The sequence below is a fragment of the Oryctolagus cuniculus genome, chromosome 9 (genome assembly GCF_051225735.1).
Source record: "Oryctolagus cuniculus isolate XC-2025 breed Fujian yellow rabbit chromosome 9, ASM5122573v1, whole genome shotgun sequence".
NCBI lineage: Eukaryota > Metazoa > Chordata > Mammalia > Lagomorpha > Leporidae > Oryctolagus > Oryctolagus cuniculus.
Genome location: NC_142875.1, coordinates 135,119,841 through 135,145,290, shown reverse-complemented (window position 1 = coordinate 135,145,290; position 25,450 = coordinate 135,119,841). Strand labels below are relative to the sequence as shown.

Here is a 25,450-nt window from a genome sequence, read left to right as displayed (position 1 = left end):
TAAAAAAACAAAAACAAAAACAAAAAAACCACCATGTGAATGAACAATGGCAGAGCCTAGGTTTTCCTTCTATGTATAATTTTTCTATCAATGTTCATGCTTACATAAATCCCTTCTTTCTGTTCAAAGCTATAAAGTGAATTTTCAAAGAATATAAATGAATTACAAATTTTAAGCTTAGAACAAATAGTTGAAAATCATTTAAAAAATCAACATCACTACTTTCAAAAATTTTCTCCCTGTTTATTGTAAAATGAACTACTAGGGACTGGTGGAGTGTTCAGTGGAGACCAGTACTCTGCAACCCCCTGCCACATGAGCTCTTTAATGCCACACACTCCTTAAGCAGGGGCACAACCTGGAATGTGATGGGATTATCAAAGGAGAATAAGTACGGGCGTATCTGTACTCATTTTCTATTGCTGTATAATAAATACGGCACACTCAGTGTTTAACGTAATTCGTTTATTCTCTCACAGCTGGGTATGTCAGATGTGGGCACAGCTGAGCCAAGTTCTCATGCTGAGTCTCTCAGAGCTGAGATCCAGGTATCACCCCAAGCTCGGAGGACCCTGCTGTGCTCACTCCGGCTGTCAGCAGCCTCAGCACCTTGCTGCTGTTCAGCTGGGGTCCATTCTTCCCTCCTGGGGGCAGCTGGAGAGTGCTCAGCTTCAGAGGCCACTCAGGTTTCAGCCAGCATGGCCCTCTCACAACACGGTTCTTCCTTCTGCAAGGCCCATGAGAGAGCCCGACCCTATGTAGGGGTTCACCTGACCAGGTCAGGCCCCTCCCATAGAGTCTCACTTTGATAGTCCAGGTCAGCTGGGGCCTCACCTACACCTGCGAAGTTCCTTCAACTTGCCTTAGCAAAGGGAAGCCTGGTTTGTGGTGAGTGACTGCTAAAATAGCACGCTGTGCACGTGATGCTATAAACATACGTCTGTAACAGCTTACATCATTGCTCCCATAAACTTTAAATTATCACTGCAGCATTCAATTTTCATGAGTGCCTGTTCGAGAGGCACAGCAGACCAAAGTCCGACATTACAGGTAAAAACAAACAAAACCAAGGCTCAAAGCAGCTGAGTTTGTCTAAAGGTTTACAGCCTCTAGTAGTGGAATCAACCAGGCTTCTGACCAACGTCTTTGAATCCCAGAGCTCAGTGCTCTCCTGCTAATCCTGTACCCACTGCAGGAGTTGAAGTGACACTACCCACTGAGCCCTAAGTGCTGATGACGTGGCTCTCCTCTTGTTTATTCTCAATGTTGCAGGCTCAACTCTATTTTGCACTGCACTCTGCTACCATGTTAAAGGAATCCATTTGGAAAAAAATTGGTTCAAAAACAGTTAAGGAAGCTGTATAAAAAGAAGCCAAGCATCCATTCAAGTAAAGATTTAGGAAGGTATCATCTCTTGCAGCAACTGTTGAACCTTATTAAAAAAAAAATGAAAAGAAAAACAGAAAACAAATGGCACCACATTATACAGCAGTCTGAAATATCCATAATCAAAAATGACAAATCCCACCCTTCTCACTTCTTAAACAAGTGTAAAAAATTAGTACCTTCTTAATATCTGGTCTCTTATTTTTCTTTTCATGCAGACACTGACAAGCAACAGAGTACATACTTTCAACTGAAGAGGGCTCAGCATCACTCATCTTCGTATCCACATAATCTTCAATTGTCTTTTCTTCATCTTCAATTTCTTCTTTAATGTCTAGCTTTAAAATGAGTGTTTTTTGTTAAGGGCATAAAATAAAAGTGAAAGAAGTTAGAAGACAATTTTAAATCATTTGTTTTCAACACGTACTCACATTTTCCTGCTTTTTAACAGCACTGAGAATTGAAAACACACAGGACAAACTAAATGATACTTGCACATGTTTGCATTCGCATTTCTGTGTCCTTTGTGTGTCGTGTCGTGTGCTTACTTCTGGTGCTGCTGTTCATGGGAGGAGGAGTCTGTCTCCATGCTCCCTGTGTCTACTAGGCTGGCAGCACAGGTGCCTGTTTGGGATATACCTGAGAGTGCAGCTCCAGGGTCTTTACCCACAACCCCTCTCTGCTCCTGACAAACTTCTCTAAGTTTGCAGATGTTTAACCAGAGAGAAAAAAGGAAGGGGAAAGGGCAAAGGGCCATGCTGACAAAGCAATGAATAGAGGCAGGTATAGGAGGATGGGGCAGTGGGTTGAAAAGCAGATGCCAAAGCATGTCCTTCACTACTGGACCCACTAATCCAATCCACACCCAAGGTTTCAACAATATCCACACACTGACTTGTACAGACCACCTCTCTGCCCAGGCTTCTCTCCTGACCTCCAACAACCAATAGAACAGGGAATTTTATTTTGATTAAGATGAAATTTTACATTTTAATGTATCACTGTATAAATCTAAATATTTAAATAATAACTCATCCCAATATGTATCTTCTGTAAGTATACTCTAAAGTGTTTTACGACATTGCAAATGATATTGCATGATTATTTTCCCACTACATCATGGAAAATTTTATAATGCAGTTAGCTTTATGACACATACTTGTAACAGTATTCTAACATGCTGCATAAGAGTATGGCATTAGACCCTTAAGCAAATAATTATATATTTTGGCTTTTTAATCCTCATTCCAGGGAAATAATCTGGTATAAAGAAATTGTCTGAATTTGTCACAGATTTGTTTCACTAGAAAATATAAATTAGAATAAATTCAGAGTTGTTATTTAACTAATTTTAATAAAAACTGTTATACATGCTGGTATATATACCATAAATCTTCATTTATTTCCATAAATTTTAATTTTATAAAAATATTCTGTTTTTAAAATTTTTTATACAGGGGAAAAATAGGTATATTTTTATTTGTCATTCATTTCATCTATTTTATATGATTGTCAAGGAATGCCTAATACAACCAATTAAATAATGATTTCTATAATAACCTTATAAATAAAATATTCCATAACAGAAACAGATAGAGAAGGCTTATTAGGAATTACGCTCTGAGCTCTGATGCAAATTTGAATGGAAGTCAGATGGTTCCTTTCTGGACTAAAAATGCTGTTAGCAACCACCTAGAAAATAATAAACTCAAGAGGCCTACAAGAATCCTTTAGTCCATTCTCACTTTACCCACAAAGGGATCAAAAAAGACACAGTGACTCTCTGAAGTCCACTAGTCCCCACGGCAGAGCTGACATCAGAAAGGCTTACTGCTCTTTCAAGATGCCACTGTGGGACTTCCAGCAGAAACTGCTACCTCTAGATGCCAACGTCACCTGTATACACTGAGACTGCACACGCGAAGAGAAAATGAATTTCAATTACTAGTAACTGAGGTTCACGGTGTTCATCCACAGCTGGAAGTCCAGTTATTATTTCCAGTAACACCTGTGAAGACAGAAATGATCCATTAATAAAACACCCGAGAAAACAGAGCAATTGGAAGGAATATGGATCTTCATTAGAAACTGATGAGCTATTTGTGTACAAATCACATCTTTTAGGTATTAAAGCAGAAAGAACATGAGCTGTGGGACTGCTTCACCATCTTTCCTCAGATACCCTGCACTCCACCACGCCCACAACAGTCCTGTTCTTATTTTTTTTTTTTTTAAGATTTATTTTATTTATTTGAAAGACAGAGTTAAAGAGAGAGGTAGAGAAAGAGACAGAGAGAGAGAGGTCTTTTATCCGCTGGTTCACTCCCCAGATGGCCACAATAGCTGGGCGGAGCTGCGCTGATCTAAAGCCAGGAGTCAGGAGCTTCTTCCAGGTCTCCCATGTGGGTGTAGGGGACCAAGCACTTGTGCCATCTTCTACTGTTTTCTCAGGCCATAGCAGAGAGCTGGATCAAAAGATGAGCAGCTGGGACTAAAACTGGCGCCCATAGGGGATGCTGGCACTTCAGGCCAGGGCATTAACCCGCTGCACCACAACACCGGCCCCAATAGTCCTGTTCTATTAAGAGTCAGCTATGGGGGCAGCATTGTGGTGCAGAGGGTAAAGCCACGGCCTGCAACACTGGCATCCCATATGAGAGCTAGTTCAACTCCCAGATCTCTACTTCTGACCCAGTTCCTTGCTCATGTGCCTGGGAAAGCAGTGGAAGACAGACCAAGTCCTTGGACCCTGCCACCCACATGGGCAACCAAGATGGAGTTCCAGGCTCCTGGCTTTGGCTTGGCCCAGCTCCTGTCTTTGCAGCCATTTGGGGAGTGAACCAGCAGATAGAAGATCTCTTTCTGTCTCTCACTCTCTAATTTTGCTTTTCAAATATATGTGTGGGGCTGGCGCTGTGGCACAGTGGGTTAAAGCCCTGGCCTGAAGTGCCGGCAGCCCATATGGCTGCCAGTTCTAGTCCTGGCTGCTCCTCTTCAGATCCAGCTCTCTGCTATGGCGTGGGAAAGCAAATGATGCCCCAAGTCTTTGGGCCCCTGTGCCTACGTGGGAGACCTGGAAGAAACTCCTGGCTCCTGGCTTCAGATTTGTGCAGCTCCAGCCGTTGCGGCCATCTGGGGAGTGAACCATCAGATGGAAGACCTGTCTCTCTCTCTCTCTCTCTCTCTCTCTCTCTCTCGGTCTCTATCTCTCTCTGTAACTCTGTCTTTTAAATAATAAAATAAATCTTTAAAAAAATGTGTGTGTGTATATGTATATGTAGATACATATACATATATAGTCAGCTCCATCACACAGGTGTTTTTTTTTTTTTTTTTTTTGACAGGCAGAGTAGACAGTGAGAGAGAGAGATGAGAGACAGAGAGAAAGGTCTTCCTTTGCCGTTGGTTCACCCTCCAACGGCCGTCACGGCCGCCACACTGCGGCCAGTGCACAGTGCTGATCCGATGGCAGAAGCCAGGTGCTTCTCCTGGTCTCCCATGGGGTGCAGGGCACAAGCACTTGGGCCATCCTCCACTGCACTCCTGGGCCACAGCAGAGAGCTGGCCTGGAAGAGGGGCAACCAGGACAGAATCCGGCGCCCCGACCGGGACTAGAACCCGGTATGCCGGCGCCGCAAGGCGGAGGATTAGCTTAGTGAGCCGCGGCCGGCCTACACAGGTGTTCTAACCACTTCCTGTCCTGCAGGAGATTCTTCACAAGAATAACTTCCCCAAGCTCTTAGGAGGACATCCATTTCTAAACACAGCATATTCTACAAACCTGTGCCTCAGCTCCACAGAGCTAAATTTCCATTTGTGAAACACAGGAACAAGTAAGACAAAGAAAAAGTTCCCCTTCTCCAGCCACTCTCACTTACCCTTAATTCTCTTATTATATGACATGATTCACTTTACTTATTTAATTTAAATTTCATTCTAATTCATGAAGACAGGTGACAAACTCTTGCAGTAATTTCAAAAGGCAACTCAACGGTTTCATACAGTGGGGGATGTTGTATACACTCACAAATAACTAGAGGTTAATGTGAACAGTTTATATCTTTTTCAGAAGATAGCTGAGCAATATAGTATCTTATAGAATCCTGGAGTTTCACAACTAGAGCAGAATGAATACTATTATTAATTACATATGAGGTGGAACTCACCACTCCAAAGCTGTAGATGTCAGATTTGGGTGTTATTTCTCCTCGCAACGCTTCAGGCGCCATGTAAGCTGTTGTTCCCACAATTCTGCTGGTCATCACTGTCTGGGCAAACTTCTCAGATGCACGTGCAAGCCCAAAGTCAGAGATTTTGGCAGTGAAGGCTTTGTCTAGTAAGATATTTGCACTGAAAAAGTTGAAGGTTTGGAGAAAAAGTGTTTTTCTTACCAGGGAAGTTAAATGGTTCCTTACACTGAAGTATGCCTGCCTACACATGTATACTGACTGAGTGTGCCATTTTGTAGAATATTTCAAGTAAGCCTGAATTTATGTAAATAAATCCAGAATTCAGATTACAAAACAGGGAGACAATTATCTTTTGTTTCTTTAGGATAAATTTTTAAGAGAATAAAAATGGAATAAAACCACCCACATTAGAGGCAAACATTTGTCTTATTCTACAAATAATTTAGGTTCCTATGGTCTTTCAAAGAACCCTTTAAAATTACTTTCTTGACATTTCTGAATTCATTTTTTAAAATATTTATTTATTTATTTGAAAGTCAGAGTTACACATAGAGAGAGAGGTGTTTCATCCCCTGGTTCACTCCTCAAATGACCACAATAGCCAGGGCTGGGCCAGGCCGAAGTCAGGAGCCAGGAGCTTTATCTAGGTCTCCTATGTGGGTGCAGGAGCCCAAGCACTTGAACCATCCTCCACTGCTTTCCCAGGTGAATTACTAGGGAGCTCCATTGGAAGTGGGGCAGCCAGGACTAGAACTGGCACTCAACTGGGATGCTGGCTTTGTAGATGGCAGTTTTATCTGCTACACCCAACGCCAGCTCCTGACATTTCTCAATTCATTTAAAAAATGAGTTTCCAGGGGGCCTGCACTGTGGCATAAAAAGGCCTGATCCAGCTCCCTCCCCATGTGCCTGCAAAATAGTGGAAAATGGCCCAAGTGCTTGGGTCTCTGTGTCCATGTGAGAGAAGCTCCTGGCTCCTGGTTGCGGCTTGGCTCACCAGCTGCTGCGGCCATTTGGGATGTAAACCAGAAGATGGAAGACCTCTCTCTTTTTCTCCCTCTCTCATTCTGTATAACTCTGCTTTCAAAAAAATCTTAAAAAAAGTTTCCAATCAAAGCATCTCAATTATTCATTTGTTTAAACTACTTTGTCTGTCCCATATGTACTCTTTTGAAGCTGAAGATTAGGGCCAAACGCTCTTCATTCTATATATTCATAGTCTCACTAAATAAAGTCTTACTGAAAACTTCTCATCTTTCATAGTATTTAGGCTCAATGCCTGGCATGGAGCAGGCAGGAATCATAGAATCTTGTCTGTGTCAAAGGCATTTGAGTAATATTTTTAAAATCAATAAATGTTATATAATTGTAGCAGTAGGTATGAAATGCTGAGAGAACCATGTGTCAGCAAGAATTGGGGAAAATTCCAAAGAGAAGGTGAAAGCTTAGTTTGGAGGAATTCCCTGAAGCTGATGGTTGTGCAGAAAACAGAGCAGTGCATTGCAGAGTCTTGTAAAGAACGATGACATCATGAAAGCATGTGGTGTACAGGACCAACATCAAGAAACCAGTGTCCACGGCCATGCTGGGCATTTGAACTTCATTCTGTAAGCAACAGGAACCAGCTGAAGATCTCACAGTACACATCAGACTTAACTCTTAGGAGGACACTCTGGCAAGGCTGCAGTGAACAGATGAGAACTGGTATAGACTGGCTTCAGGTTCACAAGGAAGTTTTATAGTAAAGCGAATGGAAGATAATGAGGTTCTGAACAGAGGCAGAAGACTGGGCTGGCAACCTGGAAGTGCAAAATTCGAGGCAGCTGCAGGACTGTGTAATCTGTATGACACAGGCAGTCAATCTTTAGCTTGGGGGACAGCGCCTTAGGGACTTGACTGATCAGAAAGGAAACAGGAAGGTTTTGACTGAGGGTTGCTGAAGACAATGAGTTTGATTACTGACGAGTTGATGGGAAGGCTCCGGTGGGACAACCAAGTGAGGTACTACAGACATGGGGTCCCTGAAAACACAGGACTGGAGGCTGTGTACAGACTTGAGTCTCTTTGCCTACAGAGAGAGAGTTAGAGTTAAGATAATATCATGCAGCAAGAACACGGGATAACAAGGTAAGGACATGAGGAAAAACCAGTTCCTAAGGATGAGAGATCAGACCCTCTGCTTGGGCTCCTTCCTACATTCTTAGGAACCTTACTCTGCAAGCTGTCTCATCTCTGTCTTCCACAGAATCTTTTCCTGCTTTTCTGGACCTTGAGTATAAGCATGCTTTTATCTCTGCTATCTTAAAGCATTTCCTGGGTGGTGTGTCTACTTGCACCTAACACCCATCAGCAGCCAAAGGTCTGGGAGACTTGTCTGTCCTCCCTCCTGGGCTCTCGCCTCCCACTTCCTCTGCAACCCCCAGCGGCTCTTCTGAATGCTCCCTCTTGGGACACCCCTCTGTGTTTCCAGGGACCCACTCTAGTCCTGTTATCATCTCACCTTTGTGTGCAGGTACCTTCTGAGATTACTTTTGGGGATCTCTTCCTCTTAGCCACTAACTCTTAGGGTTCCTTGGGACTTAATCCTAGGCTGTTTTCTTAATTTCTCTCTCCCTCCAGGTGAACACAATCATACAGCAACTCTTAACTAGTATCTCTACACAAGTAATAGACATATTTATGCCTTCGGCTCAGCTGTCTTTCAGCTCCACACCTGCATAGCCCACTGTCTAGTTAACACCACCACTTCCACACCTTAAGAAAACAGCAAACACAACACGCATAAAGAACTCATATTTTCCTTCCACTCCTAACTTTCTCCTCTTTCATTCCTTTCTGCACAAGTCAATCAGGCCACGTGCATTCCAGACTGCAGGTCTGGAAGCTGTTATTCCAGGAGTCATTCTTAAAACACTTCTCTCATACAACCCTCCCTTCCCACAGCCAAGCTATCAGCAAGCACTGCCATCTCTCTCTCGATCTATGCACTTCTCTTCCTAGGACCTGCCCCCACCAAGACTGCTGATCGCCTACTGCCTGGCCATCTTACACACTGTTCCCCTCTCTCTAGGGCTTGTGTGGCAGCACAGCCAGCTAAGCCAACACCTGCAATACCGGCGTCCTATATTGGAGCACCTGTTTGAGTCCTAGCTGCTCTGCTTCTGATTCAGCTTCCTGCTCATGCTCCTGAGAAGGCAGCAGGTGCTGGCCCCTGCCGCCCCCGTGGGAGACCAGGATGGAGTTCCTGGCTTCTGCCTACCCCAGCCCCAGCCCCTACTTCATTGAGAAATGAAGTAGTAGATGGAAAATCTTTCTCTTCCTCTCTCCCTTTCTGTCGTTTTGCCTTTCAAATATATAAATCTTTAAAAAAGAAAAGAAGTGATCTCTGCAAAGCTTGGACATGACACCACATCCCAACATAGTCTTGGGTGGTGTCTCATTACACTTCTGAGTCCCACAGCTTGCAGCTCGTGCCCACTCCCATCATCTCTCCTCACATCTCCTGCATTTTCCACATGCTAATCATGCTGATTCACTTCATGGCTTAACCCAGTATATTCCAGGATTCCCTTCACTGCTAAAATCACAAATACAGTTCCTTCAGCCTAGAATGTTCTTTTCTTCTTCTTTCATAGCTGCCCTCATGTTATGAAGACTTATTTCCTGCTAATTTTTTAAAACTCAGCTTAAATATCACTTCCTTGGGAGCCCTCCTTTATACTAACACTATTTCAATACAATAAAATTCTATAATCTTGTGAAGATCTGATGGAAGCCAATTCTGTACATGATGCTTTTGCTATCTGTTCCATGTACATTCCCTACTGTAGGGAAATACTTAACCAGAGAAAAACATCAGCAGGAGAGCTGAAAGCACTCACAGAGGATGACAGTGATTCAGAAAAGAATATTGACCCACAAACCAAGAAAGGATCAAATCTACACAAGGTGAAATGGTCAAGGACAGAGTAACACGCTCTTTTTTTTTTTTTTTAACTTACAGATACTTTATTGCTCACCTTTCACACACAGCACACCTCTAACCATTTTCTTTCACAGCTTGACAATGTTTACGTACACAAAAACCCAGCAAGAAGCATCATGTCACGGAGATGTCAGTAAGAGAGAATGTAAAACATCAACTCAGCCAGGCTTTTGTTTTCTGCAGCAATAATAAAGGCCGCCTGCACTAAGCAAAAATGTTTTACTTCGTAGTGCATTTCTTCCATTACAAAAAGTCTCCTGCCTAGAGCAAACTAACTTGTATTTGCTGAGCCAGTGGTATTAGTAACACGCTCTTAAAACATAGAGCCGGCTCGCGCCGTGGCTCACTAGGCTAATCCTCCGCCTAGCGGCGCCGGCACACTGGGTTCTAGTCTCGGTCGGGGCGCCGGATTCTGTCCCGGTTGCCCCTCTTCCAGGCCAGCTCTCTGCTGTGGCCCGGGAGTGCAGTGGAGGATGGCCCAAGTACTTGGGCCCTGCACCCCATGGGAGACCAGGATAAGTACCTGGCTCCTGCCATCGGATCAGCGCGGTGCGCCGGCCGCAGCGCGCTGGCCAGGGCGGCCATTGGAGGGTGAACCAACGGCAAAGGAAGATCTTTCTCTCTGTCTCTCTGTCTCACTGTCCACTCTGCCTGTCAAAAAAAACAAAACAAAACAAAAAAAAAAACCAAAGAGCCAGGCTAAGTGGGGCGAGTCCTAACAGTCGGTCACTGGGTTTGTGGGAGAGGAGACTACAGAAGTCCTTCGTGGAAAGTGCTCTCCCCGACTGATGAGGAGAAGGCCCAGGGGCTCTAGGTTGGGGCACACATGTCAGCAGGGAACAGAATGACCGAGAACATATTATTCTCTGAAGGTGACTGTCTCTAAGCTCTTCAATAGCAGCATTTACCTTTTAATATCTCTATGAATATGATGATTTTCGTGTAAAAAGCTGATGCCAGCTGCAGCACCCTGAGCGATGTTGCATCTTGTGTGCCATGAAAGTGGTGCTGTATCATCCTTACAAAGAAACAAACCAATTAAAAAGAGGAGGAAAAAAGAAAAAAAATTATGGAAAACATTTAACAGAGAACATAATGGCACTTTAACAGGTTCATGGAAATGGAATTATTTTTTGCACCAATGTAAATTTATGCCTTAATTCTGCTGTCCTACAAACCTGTTGACATATCCTCATATTATTTTGGCAACAATGAAAAATGATATTATTAATAAGAATTTATGATGAAAATTTTTTGAAGTTCTTAAATATCCAATGTGGTTTAGCATTTCTCATTTGAAGATCAAAATATGAAACAGAATCTTTTGAGACTGGTGCTGTGGTGCAGCGGGTTAAAGCTCCAGTCTGCAGCGCTGGCATCCAATATGGTCAATGGTTGGAGTCCTGGCTGCTCCATTTCCGATCTAGCTCTCTGCTATGGCCTGGGAAGGCAGTGAAAGACAGCTCAAGTCCTTGGGCCCCTGCACCCAAGCAGGAGACCCAGAGTAAACTCTTGGCTCCAGGCTTCAGATTGGCCCAGCTCCAGCCGTTGTGGCCATTTGGAGAGTGGGCAAGCAGATGGAAGACCTTTCTCTCTCTCTCTGCCTCTGCCTCTCTGTAACTCTGCCTTTCAAATAAATAAATAACTCTTAAAAAAAAAAAAAAGAACAGAACCTTTAAAGTCTAGCCTCGGTGGATAATTTCACATTTTAGACCATCACCTACAGAAATGGCAACTCAGTCGTTTACATATCACTTGTACAATTTCCTACAGGAGGAGAAACACCAATTTAAATGTGGTTTAAATACCCTAGCACAGAAACAGAAATCCTCATGGCCTGATGAACAGGGATCTTACCAGGCACAACAATCTGTCCAGCAATGAGCCATTGGGCATGTAGACATACACGAGGCAGAGATCATCTCCATCCTTTGAGAAACCAAGCAGTTGTACCAAGTTTTCATGCTGGCACCTGTGACAAAGAGTTTGCAGAGAAAAATTTCTACATTATATACTTATACACTCAGCTGTAGATCAGAAGTTATTTAATTTAGAGCTTTAACAGAAGAACAGGAAAACAGTGTTCTATATCATTAACAATATGTTTATAGTATCTGTATATTTATTTTAGCTGTTCTAATTTTCTGTAGTTATTTTTTCCAGTCAATACTGATCAACAATAGAAGCAAAACCTTTCAATTTTGTAACAAAAGCTCAGTGATTCAGACCACTGGAACTTGCCACAGTTTGGCTAAGGGCTAGGTGATGGTTACCTTTGAATAGCAAAATTTTCAATGATGGCACAAACAAAAATTTCAGTTCTGTTCAAAGTTTTATGATAACACTTTCAAGAATTCACCAATGCTCTAAAAGAACGGATGTATAGATGCAGTCTTTAATTTATATATTTCTGATCTCCAATCATACCTGATTATTTAGGCCCTAGTTTGAGTTTCTTTATATAGTTGACAGTAGAGAAAAAAGAGTGTTATGGTATGACAGCACAGATCTGGATCCAGAAGGAAGCAGACTAGGCTCAGAATGCAAAGTCCCCAAAGAGAGTCAAGCTCACGACATCCTGGATCAATCACCCTCACTGAGCCTCTTCCTTTACCTACTCTATGTAGAAAATACTATCTGTGAGAATTAGATGAGCAAATAGACATAAATGACCATTACTTATCTATACAGTCATCTGGGTATATATTTGGAAAGTCCTTTAAAAATTGTATGTATTCTGAACTACTGATTCTTCTTCTAGGAATTCATTCTCACAAAATAAACAGAATTGTGTTTAAAGACTTACATACTGGCTGGCGCCATGGCTCAACAGGCTAATCCTCTGCCTTGCAGCACCAGCACACAGGGTTCTAGTCCCGGTCGGGGCACCGGATTTTGTCCCGGTTGCCCCTCTTCCAGGCCAGCTCTCTGCTGTGGCCAGGGAGTGCAGTGGAGGATGGCCCAAGTGCTTGGGCCCTGCACCCCATGGGAGACCAGGAGAAGCACCTGGCTCCTGCCTTCGGATCAGCGCGGTACGCAAAAAAAAAAAAAAAAAAAAAGACTTACATACCAAGAGCTTTAAAGGAGCTTTAATTTATAATACTGAAAATTAAAAACAAATAGAGTAGGGTGATGGTTACTCAAACATGACCCTCATGCTTGCTATAATACTATATGATACTTCTAAAAGTTTTCAAATTTTTATGACTAGGGAAATACAACATCATAAATAATTCATCATAAACCAAAACACTGAAATATTTGCAATGGTTCTCAATGATAAACTCAAGATGGCTTCCATTGTTGTAAAAATATTTTCCTGCCTGTATTTCCAAGATTACCTACTTTGTACAAGTTAGTTTTAGGATGGGAGAGTGAGGGTAAGGGTGAGAAGAATAAAGTCTTGGAAGAAAAAAGAGTTTTGATGGTTCCATTGTATAATATTTTACTGTGCATGAACCAACTCCATTCTATTAATTCTTCTTGCAGTTAAAGAAGCAAAACTGGTGACTTACAGACAGGACAATTATGGGTGAAATTTGGCAAATTCCATTAAGATTCAGATTAGAAACAAAGAACTGGGTGGATCTGGATTTGAATCCCATCTAGTGGCTTTGTGACCTTGGCAAGTTACTTTGCAGTCTCAATTTAAAACACAGAAAGATGGCTGGAAGAGTTTTTGTGAGGATTAAGTAAGACTATGCATATGAAGTACACAGCACAGTGTCTCAGGAACTGGATGCACTCAATTATCAACCATGTTAATTATGAGAGTAATCATCCAGATCTGTCCCTCCTCCCTTCCTGATGGTGCCAATGATATCCCACTCTACGGGGTGGACGCTTTCTCAGCAACCCTGCACCTAACCCTTCCCTAGCTCCTTTATGGCCATCAGCTTCTATCAAAGGGCCTACTCTGTAAATGGGTCTTTTAAAATTCTCCCTACAATTAGTATCTCATGAATTCTGGAAGCAGACAATATGATAATGGAAGACAGTTTGAATTCCACATAAATTCATTATGCTTTAAAACACTGCTATGTAATCTACAAGCATGGGAGCTGAGTAGTCAGAGAAATATACAGATAGAACTACTTTCCATTCTTTTCATCTCAATGCTATACTTCAATCTCATGTTCTTGCAAGATCACTAGTTCATGGCACACTCTGGGTAAGAAAGCATGTTCCTTATACATGGTCTTGTCTTCTATGACTCCCCACTACCAAATGAACACTTACTTTGCCATTACTTTTATTTCTTGTTCAAACTGTTGTTTCAGTTCTTCAGTACTAATATCAACCATCTGAAGAAAGAAACAAATGTATGATATAATACAACACAATTATTCTTGGCTCATGGGCCTCAGCTGATTAGCTCTCATTTCATAAAAAAAAAGTAGGGTTTTATTCTGCTAATTGTGTAGAACAAATGAGATAGATAAATAAATATTAGTGATTTGCCCAAGGTCTCATGGCTATGAAAAGAAAAGTAAAAATTAAAAAAAAAGGACCTCACTGAGATGAAAAACAAAATGAGATTTAACCACATCAAAAATATGAGGAAACATTATGTTACAGAAAAAGTGCACAAGCAAATTTGAATGCAAAAGAAAACAAAACCTCCCAAAGTATTTGCCACATACGTGACAAAGAGTAGCTATCTTCATCATCTACCTTTGGATTCCACTGATATTTTTAAGATCTAACTGCAGATTTAGAATAGAACAAGTCAATAAATAACAGCAAACATTCAGTAGAAATAAGTAGAAAAGTCACAGACAAGAAACGTTTCAATCTGTTTTCCTTAATTTGTATTTTCTAAATTATTTTTAAAAGAGAAAAGTAATGCAAGCCAAGTTTTATAAATTTTTCTTTGGATCTTACCATTTTAACTTTGATTATACATGAAGAATCATTGAAAGCAGGGCTTCTCTACTAAAATTAGAAGTATGATCATATCTGAGCCATACCCACATTTTTTCAAATATTAAGTGTTAGGAAACTGGCGCAGTTGGCCGCATGGCCCAGCTACCTGAGCCAGGCTCCACCCCCACCCTAATGGGATTCGCTGTTCCAGCTTCCCTTCCTGCCCTCAGGCAAAGTTTTAAAAGGGCCTGTTCCTGAACACATGCTCTCTCTTGGCCCTTCTCTCCTGCTCTCTTGGTTCCTCTCTCCAGCCTCCTCCTCTGGGCTCTTGGCTCTGCACTCCTCTCTCCTCTTCTCTGCTTTATCTTCTCTCCTTGCTAGCTCTTCTCCTCTCTGTCTCTCTCTCTTACAGTCTCCCTCCCTTTTTTCCTCCGCTGCCCCTTCACTCCGGTCTGTAGGTTGTTCCCCAATAAACCCTTTCCCTTACTCTGGTGTCCCGTGCGCTTTGCGACGGCTAACATGAAGATATAACATTAAGAACTATGAGAGATCAGAGTTGTGGCTCAGGGGCTTAAGCTGCTGCTTATGACACTGGCATCCTGTACTGCAGTACTGGTTCAAGTACCAGCTACTCTGCTTCCAATCCAGCTCCCTGCTAATGTGGAAAGCAGTGGATGATGGTACTTGAGGTCCAGTTCCTCATATGAAGTTCCTGGTCCTGGTTTCAGTCTGGTCCAGACCAGGCCACTGCAGCCATTTGGGGAATGAGTCAGAGAAGGGAGGCTCTCCCTCTCTCCCTGTCTCTTCCTCTCTCCCTGTCTCTTCTCTCTACTGCTCTGTCTCTTAAATTAATATTTTTCTTTAAAAAAACAAACAAGAAACTATGAGCTTAGAATGACATTATTTATAAAAAATACACACTGAAATGCTGTATTTCTTAAGATCAGGTTTAAACTTGTGACACAGAGCTAGCAGAGACCCTCCTGATATTCCTGAGGATGCACTTACTGCTGCGAGCTTCTTCACTGCCACGGGAGTGTTGCGCAGGCAGCCTTTGTACACCACGCCAAAGCCCCCCTCACCCATCTTGTTACCACCACGAGCAATGGGTCGTTCGTCAAAGTCATTAGTGATGCTCCTCAATTCATAAAAGGAGAAGCTGTGAAAACCTGTAATGTCAACAGGAGAAATGTGCTTCAGTAAAAAAGAACTTGCTTTCAATAATTCCAGTATTTTCTCTACTTGCAGATTCCCCATCTTTTTGCAAATATTTTACACTTTTAGACTAGGCAAGATAGGAGAGGGTAAGCCATCATTAAAATATGAATAATGTACTCTAGCTTGAGAATTCTGTTTGCTGATCCCACTCACCAAATAACTTAGTCATGCACTGAGAATTCTAGTTCCGGGTTAGGGTGGTGTTGTTAAGAAACAACTCTTTCAAGTTATAGATAGAAACATGTACTTACATTTTTGATATGTTCTATAGTTGTTTGCCTGCCATATTGCCCACAATCACTGATCATAGAGTGATTATAATATAATGAAGAAAGTACTTAATAAACGAGGAGGGAAAACACCCACAACAGAGCTATTGCTCCTGCCAGAATAGGAGAGACTGATTTTGAGTGATGATACTCTTTTAAAAGTATTATTTACTTACTTACTTTATTTATTTATTACTTATTTATTTTCATTTTTGTTTGAAAAGCAGAAGAGAGAAAGAGAAATGCAGAGAGAGATCTTCTGTCTACTAGTTCATTTCCCAACTACAACACACAGAACTGGGCCAGGCCAAACTCAAGAGCCTAGAACTCAGTCTGGGTCTCCCACATGGGTGGCATGGATCCAAGTACTTGAGCCATCACCTGCTGCCTCCCAGGGAGCACACTAGCAAGATGCTAGAATCAGGAGATGAGTGCGGACCCAAACCTATGTACAATGATATGCAATGTAGATATCCCAAGCATGGTCTTAACCATTGTCCCAAATTCCCCCTCTGCACCCCAGCCCCAAGAATGACAGCCTTTCAAATCCTCAAGTGGAAAGCACTACAAACATTACTTACGTGTATCACTAACTCCTAGACTTTTATTTTCTGGACTTGAGGAGTCAGGAAGTACACAGTTTTTTTCAAGATTCTGTACAGGTATCACTGATGTCTTGCCTTTGTCATGAAAAGGAATCAGTTTCTGCTGAACTGTTACAGCCTCCTTAGCAGGTAATGTGTTGACAGTTTTGGGGAGAGCGTCTGCCAGAAAAAAACAAGGTACAAGTTGTTCTTCCAACAGAAAAAATCATTTGTGAAAAAGTTAAACCAGTAACTCAAGTCATTTAAAATCACTCCAGTTCTCCTGGGTGGGCGCTATACTGTTACAGCACACACCAGGAACTATCTAGGAAGGGCCTGTAAGTTATGACAAAGATGGGTAGAGAGAGTAAGGCAGCATTTTCACCAAGCGGTCCATGAATCACTTGCATCAGAGGCCCTGAAGTACCTGTTTAAGAACACAGGCCTTAAACCAATCCCAAAATCCTGACTAAGTATATCTAGAATGGCACCTAGAAATAACATGTTTAACAAGAACCCCCAGTGAGTGTTACACACCACAAAGGTTGAGAACCACTAGTATAAACAGCATCCAAAAGGAAAAAGTGAGGTTCTGGTGGAAAGCAACAAGATACTAAGTTACCAGAGACACAGTAGGGAGGTAACCATCACAGAGTCCCCTCAGAGGAGAAGCCAAAGACAATAAAATGCAAGAGCTCAAAAGGAGAACTACCTTCCTACACCCTTAACTAGGTATCTGGGGACTACATCCTCCTGAACTTTCCACAGGCACAACACTACTTCATTGGTGCGACACAACTCAGTCTTGAAGCTCTCCCACCTCAACGGGAAAGTCTGCAGGGGCCGGGGTCTGCTGTGGTTCCCAGAGGTGAGGAGAGTGCCAAAAATGAAGAGAATCTGGAATGTAAGGCTTTTCTACTAGAGAAGCAGAAACGTTTCTGTTGCTGCCATTCATCTTGCCACCTGAATTGTTGACATCCTGGTCACACTCAATTTACCTGGTAGCAAAAGACTTGCAGGAGCGAAAAACTCATTTTGGATCAAAAGATCCACAAGATCACCAACTGTGCAATTCGTCGTGCCCCAATCAAACAGTAATTCGCATGTGGGACTTTTTCCAGTTTGAAGTAATGCTTCAAATCTCCTTAAAAGCAAGTAACAAAGAAGCAAAATGAGTAAGTGAATTGAGTCCATATGAAAATGGGAGTTATGTCCCCATGCCCCTGTCTCACTCATAGCACCTGCTATGATACTCAAGGAAAGAGAGAATTAGGCAGAAATACCCAGAGACAGAATAGGCAGAGGGAAAAGGTGCGACAAAGTCAATGACGCAGTTAACACAAACTGAGCACTCACTGAGCATTCACACAGCAGCTCCAGGATGCACACGTAGCTTTATTGGAAGCTAGCATGATCATCATGCTGACCAATGAGAAAGCCAGGCTCAGTGAGGTCAAGTAACCAGCCCATAGCCACACAGCTAAAAAGATGCAGCCAAGCTGAGATAAAGATTTGGATCTCGCTTGACATAGGATGCTCATTACTTAGCTACATTACTCCCTACTTGACTAACTCTGCAGAAAAATTTTAAATAAATCAGCCTATATACTTGAAGAAACAGACTATGCATAAACTTAAAATATCCCTTTGATCTTAACTATATTCCTACTGAATTGATCTTTCATTGCATTTTAAAAAGTTAACAATTAGTTTTGAAATGCTTTAAAAACCAGCACTGTTTTTCTGTTTTTGAAGTTCACAGGAAAGCTAATAACATCATGAAAAACCATTTACCTTTCACCCAGATTCGCCACTGACTGAGTTGGAAACAGTTTGCAATTTCAACGCTCTTGGAGTTCTCTCTTTCGGTCAGTGTGCGTGTGTGTATGTGTGTGAGGAGAGTAGGCCAGATGTCCTGTGCAGCATAGGCCTGATGGCTGAGACGTATCTGAATACTTTCTCACGGTTACATTCAGGTTAAAATTCTGGCAGAGACACTGTGCAGGTGATCCATGTCCTCTCCACCTCACCATCTCCAGAGGCATTTTGTACAGTTAAGTGTGATGCTGTCCAATCACTTTTTAGGGAGAGTACCTCATACTTTGTCTTTACAAAAGTCCCTTTTCTCTCTGTAATTTATAGCCTTGGAATATTCTGCCTGTCTCATTCGCTAACAACCAAAGAAAGTTTTTGACATAGGTTTTAACTGCAATGACTAAGTAAACTCTGCATTTATATCTTACACTACAGCAAGCAGAGAGGAGTGGAGAAGAAAAAATGGAAATCATCTGAAGACAGAGTCAGATACCCAGCTAAGATCTAAGGATTCTGTTCTTGGGTATGTTCTCTTTCCAAGCAACAACTTTCAAATTCAATTAGAACAACTCCCCAAACATGTTGTCAAAACACATTAGCAATTCACAGACTTGGAAATGCAGGCTCCAGAACTTAATAGTTCCTGTAGCAATCTTCTGTTCCCTCTATCTGGAAATGAGAAGTGTGAGGCACAGTGAACTGTTCTGGGCTTACCAGCCCAAGCCAATGAGCAAAGGTGGGAATCTTGATTCTAAAACAAAACACTCATTTGCAAGATCACATTACCAGCTTAGCTGATATAGGAGAATAAGGCAGTAACTGCACACAAAAAGAGGTTTCCCATCACCACGATCTCCTCTACTGTAGAGTTTACTTTCTTCAGTACATCATCAAAAAGTATCAATATCTACAAACCTCTCTAGATCGTGATGTAAGAATTTGAAAAGAAAAAGAATCTGTCACCTGATGTGTAATTGATTGTATCTGTCATCCCCAGATGGTTTCTTAATAGCTGCGGCTAATTTCTTCCATCCTTCCTGAGGATCAATAAAATCTGACAGCTTCCGAATCAATCCAACATTGAGGCAGCGCACATACGTTGATGGTGATATGGGTTTGTTCATCTTTTATGCCTAAAACATGGAAAGTACTCACTAGGATTTCACAGTTTTAGAGACAACATTCATAAACGTACACCTCACACTGTGTTGCATCATATGAAATGCTGGCAACAGACTATACCAATGTCAACTAGCTGACATCCTAAGAAGAAATTAGAATTGTAGTTTATTTGTCTAATTGAAGGACTTTTTTCTGACACTGAGATTTTCCAATTGGATCTTAGACAAAGGAGCAAAAACTTAGATTTATCAGAAAAATTCCTATGAGCATACTCAGAAATCTATTTTTAAAAGATTTTTATTTATTTATTTGACAGATAGAGTTAGACAGTGAGAGAGAGAGACAAAGTCTTCCTTCTGTTGGTTTACTCCCCAAATGGCTGCCACGGCCGGCGCTGCGCTGATCTGAAGCCAGGAGCCAGGTGCTTCCTCCTGGTCTCCCATGTGGGTGCAGGGCCCAAGCACTTGGGCCACCCTCCACTGCACTCCCTGGCCACAGTGGAGAGCTGGACTGGAAGAGGAGCAACCGGGACTAGAACCCGGCGCCCATATGGGATGCTGGTGCCGCAGGCAGAGAATTAACCAAGTGAGCCACGGCGCCGGCCCCTCAAATCTATTTAAAAAAGAGATTTGCATTTCAACTTAAAATATTTCTCTCAATCAGTACTTATTAACTACTAACAATTTATACAACATTCCTTGGTACAAGTAAACAAAAAATGTACTAGCATCCAAAGATAAGGCCTACCCACTTGCTTTTGACACAGCATGCACTCCCAGAGCCCTGAAGCTATTGCTGAGTCTGGGAAATCTGCCTGACCACCAAGTTTTTCCTTATCACGCCCAAATCTGTGGTTCACCATGAGCTTTTCTCTCAATTTCCTTAATCCGTTTTTTTGCTATTCCACTCTGGAGAGCTGCAGCCAGGGTAAGTCTGACAACGTGACTTGTACATCAGAGCTGCTGAAAACAGCTGTAAAAGAACTTACTGTCTGAACAGACTGGGTGAATACAAATTCATGGGGATCCCTTTCCAGGGGGCCTTCCACGTGCTGTTCATACTTTCGTTCCTTCTCCCTGCCCTCAGTGACTGTGTCCTGCCTTTCCCTCTCTCTAAGTGGTCGCTACTTGTTCTCCATGTTCCTCAGTCTCAGTATGTGGTGATTATTTCCTTCCTATTAAAGTGGTCGCTACTTGTTCTCCATGTTCCTCAGTCTCAGTATGTGGTGATATTTTCTCCCTATTAAGACAGATTCAGACTTTTGCATTATTTCTGCCTCCTTATATGTTTTTATTTTCAAGAAAACGCTTTTTGGAGTAAATAATACATTCATATGGCACAAAATTCAAAAGCTAGAATAGCAGAGGCAGATCTCTGTATCCTAGGTTTCCAAGTTAGTAGGTTTTCAGTCTTCTCTTTGGTCTTCCTTCTTTGGTCAACGTCCCCTCCATCCAGAGACTTCTCATCACTACACACTGTACTGTAATCCTGTATTTGCTTGCTGACACTTTAACTATCTATCTGTCTCCTCCATTAGACTTTAAGCTCCATGAGCTCAGGGATCATGCCATTACTAACAGATACATCCTGACCTGCACACTGCAGACACTGGTGTTGTTAATTATTTACTTCAGGAATGAATAAACCATTGCCAAGTATCATACTAGGTGACATATATTTCACTATATATATTTATATAGTTTTTTCCCCATTTCTATGGACTTTCTGAAGACCCCTCACGCAGGCCCAGAAATTCTGAAGTAGAGAATCTAAAATTCTACTTTCAAAACACATTTCTATACCAGTCCCAACCACTTATCTGGAAAAACATAAACCAAAATATCAACAGTGGTTATCACTTAATGATTTTTATTATTTATTTATTTATTTATTTTTTGACAAGCAGAGTTAGACAGTAAGAGAGAGAGAGAGAGAGAGAGAGAGAGAGAGAGAGAGAGAAAGGTCTTCCTTTTTCCGTTGGTTCACCTCCCAAGTGGCCGCCACAGCTGGTGCATTGTGGCCAGCGCGCTACGCCGATCTGAAGCCAGGAGCCAGATGCTTCCTCCTGGTCTTCCATGAGGGTGTAGGGCCCAAGGACCTGGGCCATCCTCCACTGCACTCCCGGGCCACAGCAGAGAGCTGGAATGGAAGAGGAGCAACCGGGAGAGACTCCGGCTCCCCAACTGGGACTAGAACCTGGGGTACCGGCGCCACAGGCAGAGGATTAGTCTATTGAGCCGCAGCACCGGCCCACTTAATGATTTTTATGGTGGTTTTTTTCCCCTCACCTTGCTCATCCTTATTTTCAACGACAAAAATACAATGCTTGTGCAGAAAAAAAATAAAAAGTGTCATCTTTCAAACTGCTCCAGGTTTATTTAAGCACACTTAGGATTAATAGACATTGATTAGGACATACTGGGTACAAATACAGAGATAGCTATCTCTAGGACTGTTTTCTCACAGCATTAGCTCTTCCCACAGAAGGAAACCATACACAGTTTCAAATAAGACAACTAAGACCAGTAGGAAAGGTGGGGTGGCCTGAAACACACTAAAAGGAGTCTGCATTGGAACCCAGTGCCTTCCTCCTCATGCATGTCCTCAGACACACAACTACTGTGCCCCAAATAAGAGCTCCAACACTGCTTGTCAAACAAAACAAGGACATTTCCAGACTCCATTATCGGCTCTCCAGTCAGAGGGAGAGACAGGACAAGGAGGAGGGAAGATGTTCTTTGAGGCTGGGTCCAGGGCCATCCATGCTCTGGACCTTGGTTTCCTCATGTGGAAAGCAGAGACAGGCACACCCGAGGCACACTGTGAGAATTAAAACCAACAAATGCAACAGACTTGCTCTGTCACATCACGGTCATCAAAAAAGGTAGCAATCAATATTTTCTGGCAGAAGTTACTCTCACATCACAGTTAGAACTAAGAAACGCGCAGTTGTATTTAAGCCCGGCATTTAGAATGCTGGGGAGGAGCCACCTGGGGTGCAAGCAGCAGGTCTGAGAATACAGCTGGGCTTCTCAGAACCGTTAACCCATCTACAACCTCTCCAACGACAGGTCCGGGAACAGCTGGGCTTCTCAGAACCGTTAACCCACCTACAACCTCTCCAACGACAGGTCCGGGAACAGCTGGGCTTCTCAGAACCGTTAACCCACCTACCACCTCTCCAACGACAGGTCTGGGATACGGCTAGGCTTCTCAGAACTGTTAACCCATCTACAACCTCTCCAACGACAGGTCCGGGATACGGCTGGGCTTCTCAGAACCGTTAACCCATCTACAACCTCTCCAACGACAGGTCCGGGAACAGCTGGGCTTCTCAGAACCGTTAACCCATCTACAACCTCTCCAACGACAGGTCCGGGATACAGCTGGGCTTCTCAGAGCAGTTAACCCATCTACAACCTCTCCAACGACAGGTCCGGGATACAGCTGGGCTTGTCAGAACCGTTAACCCGTCTACAACCTCTCCAACGACAGTTCCGGGAACAGCTGGGCTTGTCAGAACCGTTAACCCACCTACAACCTCTCCAACGACAGGTTCGGGATACAGCTGGGCCTCTCAGAACCGTTAACCAGTCTACCACCTCTCCAACGACAGGTCCGGGATACAGCTGGGCTTGTCAGAACTGTTAACCCATCTACAACCTCTCCAACGACAGGTCCGGGATACAGCTGGGCTTGTCAGAACCGTTAACCCATCTACAACCTCTCCAACGACAGGTCCGGGATACAGCTGGGCTTCCCAGAACCGTTAACCCATCTACAACCTCTCCAACGACAGGTCCGGGAACAGCTGGGCTTCTCAGAGCAGTTAACCCATCTACAACCTCTCCAACGACAGGTCCGGGATACAGCTGGGCTTGTCAGAACTGTTAACCCATCTACAACCTCTCCAACGACAGGTCCGGGAACAGCTGGGCTTCTCAGAACCGTTAACCCATCTACAACCTCTCCAACGACAGGTCCGGGATACAGCTGGGCTTGTCAGAACTGTTAACCCATCTACAACCTCTCCAACGACAGGTCCGGGAACAGCTGGGCTTCTCAGAACCGTTAACCCATCTACAACCTCTCCAACGACAGGTCCGGGATACAGCTGGGCTTCTCAGAACTGTTAACCCATCTACAACCTCTCCAACGACAGGTCCGGGATACAGCTGGGCTTCTCAGAACCGTTAACCCGTCTACAACCTCTCCAATGACAGGTCCGTGACACAGTGGGCTTCTCAGAACCGTTAACCCATCTACAACCTCTCCAACGACAGGTTCGGGATACAGCTGGGCTTCTCAGAACCGTTAACCAGTCTACAACCTCTCCAACGACAGGTCCGGGATACAGCTGGGCTTGTCAGAACTGTTAACCCATCTACAACCTCTCCAACGACAGGTCCGGGATATGGCTGGGCTTCTCAGAACCGTTAGCCCGTCTACAACCTCTCCAACGACAGGTCCGGGATACGGCTGGGCTTCTCAGAACCGTTAACCCATCTACAACCTCTCCAACGACAGGTCCGGGATACAGCTGGGCTTCTCAGAACCGTTAACCCATCTACAACCTCTCCAACGACAGGTCCGGGAACAGCTGGGCTTCTCAGAACCGTTAATCCATCTACAACCTCTCCAACGACAGGTCCGGGATATGGCTGGGCCTCTCAGAACCGTTAACCCGTCTACAACCTCTCCAACGACAGGTCCGGGATACGGCTGGGCCTCTCAGAACCGTTAACCCGTCTACAACCTCTCCAACGACAGGTCCGGGAACAGCTGGGCTTCTCAGAACCGTTAGCCCGTCTACAACCTCTCCAACGACAGGTCCGGGATACAGCTGGGCTTCTCAGAACCGTTAACCCGTCTACAACCTCTCCAACGACAGGTCCGGGATACGGCTGGGCTTCTCAGAACCGTTAACCCGTCTACAACCTCTCCAACGACAGGTCCGGGACACAGTGGGCCTCTCAGAACCGTTAACCCGTCTACAACCTCTCCAACGACAGGTCCGGGACACAGTGGGCCTCTCAGAACCGTTAACCCGTCTACAACCTCTCCAACGACAGGTCCGGGACACAGTGGGCCTCTCAGAACCGTTAACCCACCTACAACCTCTCCAACGACGGACTCGCGTCCAGGCGCTCCTCAGAATACCGGGCAGGCGCGGGCCTCCGGGGCGCACACCACACGGTCACCGGGAACGAGAACTGATGACGCCCTGAACTGAGGCGGCAGCGGACGCACTTTGGTGCGCCGCAAACGCACACTGCAGGCAGCCTCGGCGAACACGGACGGAACTCAACGCTAAGTCATTTCAAAGGTTTGGAACGCGCTGCCGAAGGCAATATGGCATCACCAACTCCCTGCCGAGGGCTCCCCGCTGTGAACATGGACGGGGCCGCGCAGGTAAAGCCGGGAAGAGTTTTGTATCTGAGAGGAGGAGCGGCAGCGAGGTGAGGCACGAGCGCCCCGACCCCGCGAGGGGCCGGCCGCGTCGCCGGTGAGGAGGGGCGCGCGCGGCCCGCGGCCAGGGTGGGGTCCGCCGCGGTCCCGTCGGGACGTGCCCTGGGGCTGGCCCCCCGCTTCCCGGGCCTCCGGCCGGCCGCGCCCGCGCACTGCCCGCCCACTCCCGGGAGCCAGCCCGCGCAGCACCCGGCGGGAGCGCGCCGTCTCAGGCCCGGTCCCCGGCGGGCGGACGTCGGGCCCCCTGCGAGCCCGGAACCGCTTACCTGCCGGGCGCGGAGGTCCGGCGCCGGCAGCCGCCACCGCTGAGGAGGCGACTCCCTGGGCGCGTGGGGCGGGGCGAGCAGGAGGCCACGCCCCGGACGCCCCGCCCCCGCGCCGCCTGCGGCTGGCCGTCACGCGGGGCCGCGAGCGCTTTCCCGGGAACCCGCCCCTTGAAGTGGGGCTCCTCGGAGGCGGCCAACGGGCAACTTCCGGGCATGCGCGGTGCGTCGTTCTGAGGCGCGCCATTCCCGGACGGTGCGTGGGCCAGGCCGAGCGGCTTCG

General features: G+C 44.5%; 2 protein-coding genes across 27 annotated transcripts in view; one reads left to right on the top strand and one right to left on the bottom strand.

The window, feature by feature from the left end:
* Positions 1-450: 450 nt before the first annotated feature.
* Positions 451-25,306, bottom strand: IRAK4 (interleukin 1 receptor associated kinase 4). 13 transcript variants are annotated; one of them, XR_016213209.1, is made up of 12 exons: positions 25,171-25,306; positions 19,277-19,446; positions 17,497-17,642; positions 16,496-16,678; positions 15,436-15,596; positions 13,801-13,865; positions 11,419-11,533; positions 10,470-10,579; positions 5,553-7,644; positions 3,332-3,394; positions 1,566-1,724; positions 451-1,432 (listed from the first exon to the last, which is right to left on the bottom strand). XR_016213209.1 is itself a non-coding variant. In XM_070049704.2 (12 exons), exons 2-12 carry the CDS (start codon positions 19,435-19,437, stop codon positions 1,397-1,399), a joined length of 1,383 nt encoding a protein of 460 aa, XP_069905805.1. In that variant the 5' UTR covers positions 19,438-19,446; positions 25,171-25,306; the 3' UTR covers positions 451-1,396. The 13 variants fall into 13 exon arrangements, 4 of the variants coding, with proteins under 4 accessions (XP_069905805.1, XP_069905803.1, XP_069905806.1 ...); XR_016213210.1 differs by having other exon boundaries at positions 1,631-1,724; XR_016213211.1 differs by having other exon boundaries at positions 1,566-1,720.
* The window catches only part of PUS7L (pseudouridine synthase 7 like), a 69,008-nt gene continuing 68,371 nt past the window's right edge, over positions 24,814-25,450 (top strand). For 12 of the 14 annotated variants that reach the window (XR_016213205.1, XR_016213206.1, XR_016213199.1 and 9 more), the window contains exon 1: positions 25,321-25,450. The gene's annotated coding sequence lies outside the window, so the exon portion shown is untranslated. Of the gene's footprint in view, positions 24,942-25,285 lie in introns of those variants that run through there. The other 2 variants (XM_008259377.5, XM_008259376.5) reach the window with 2 other exon arrangements.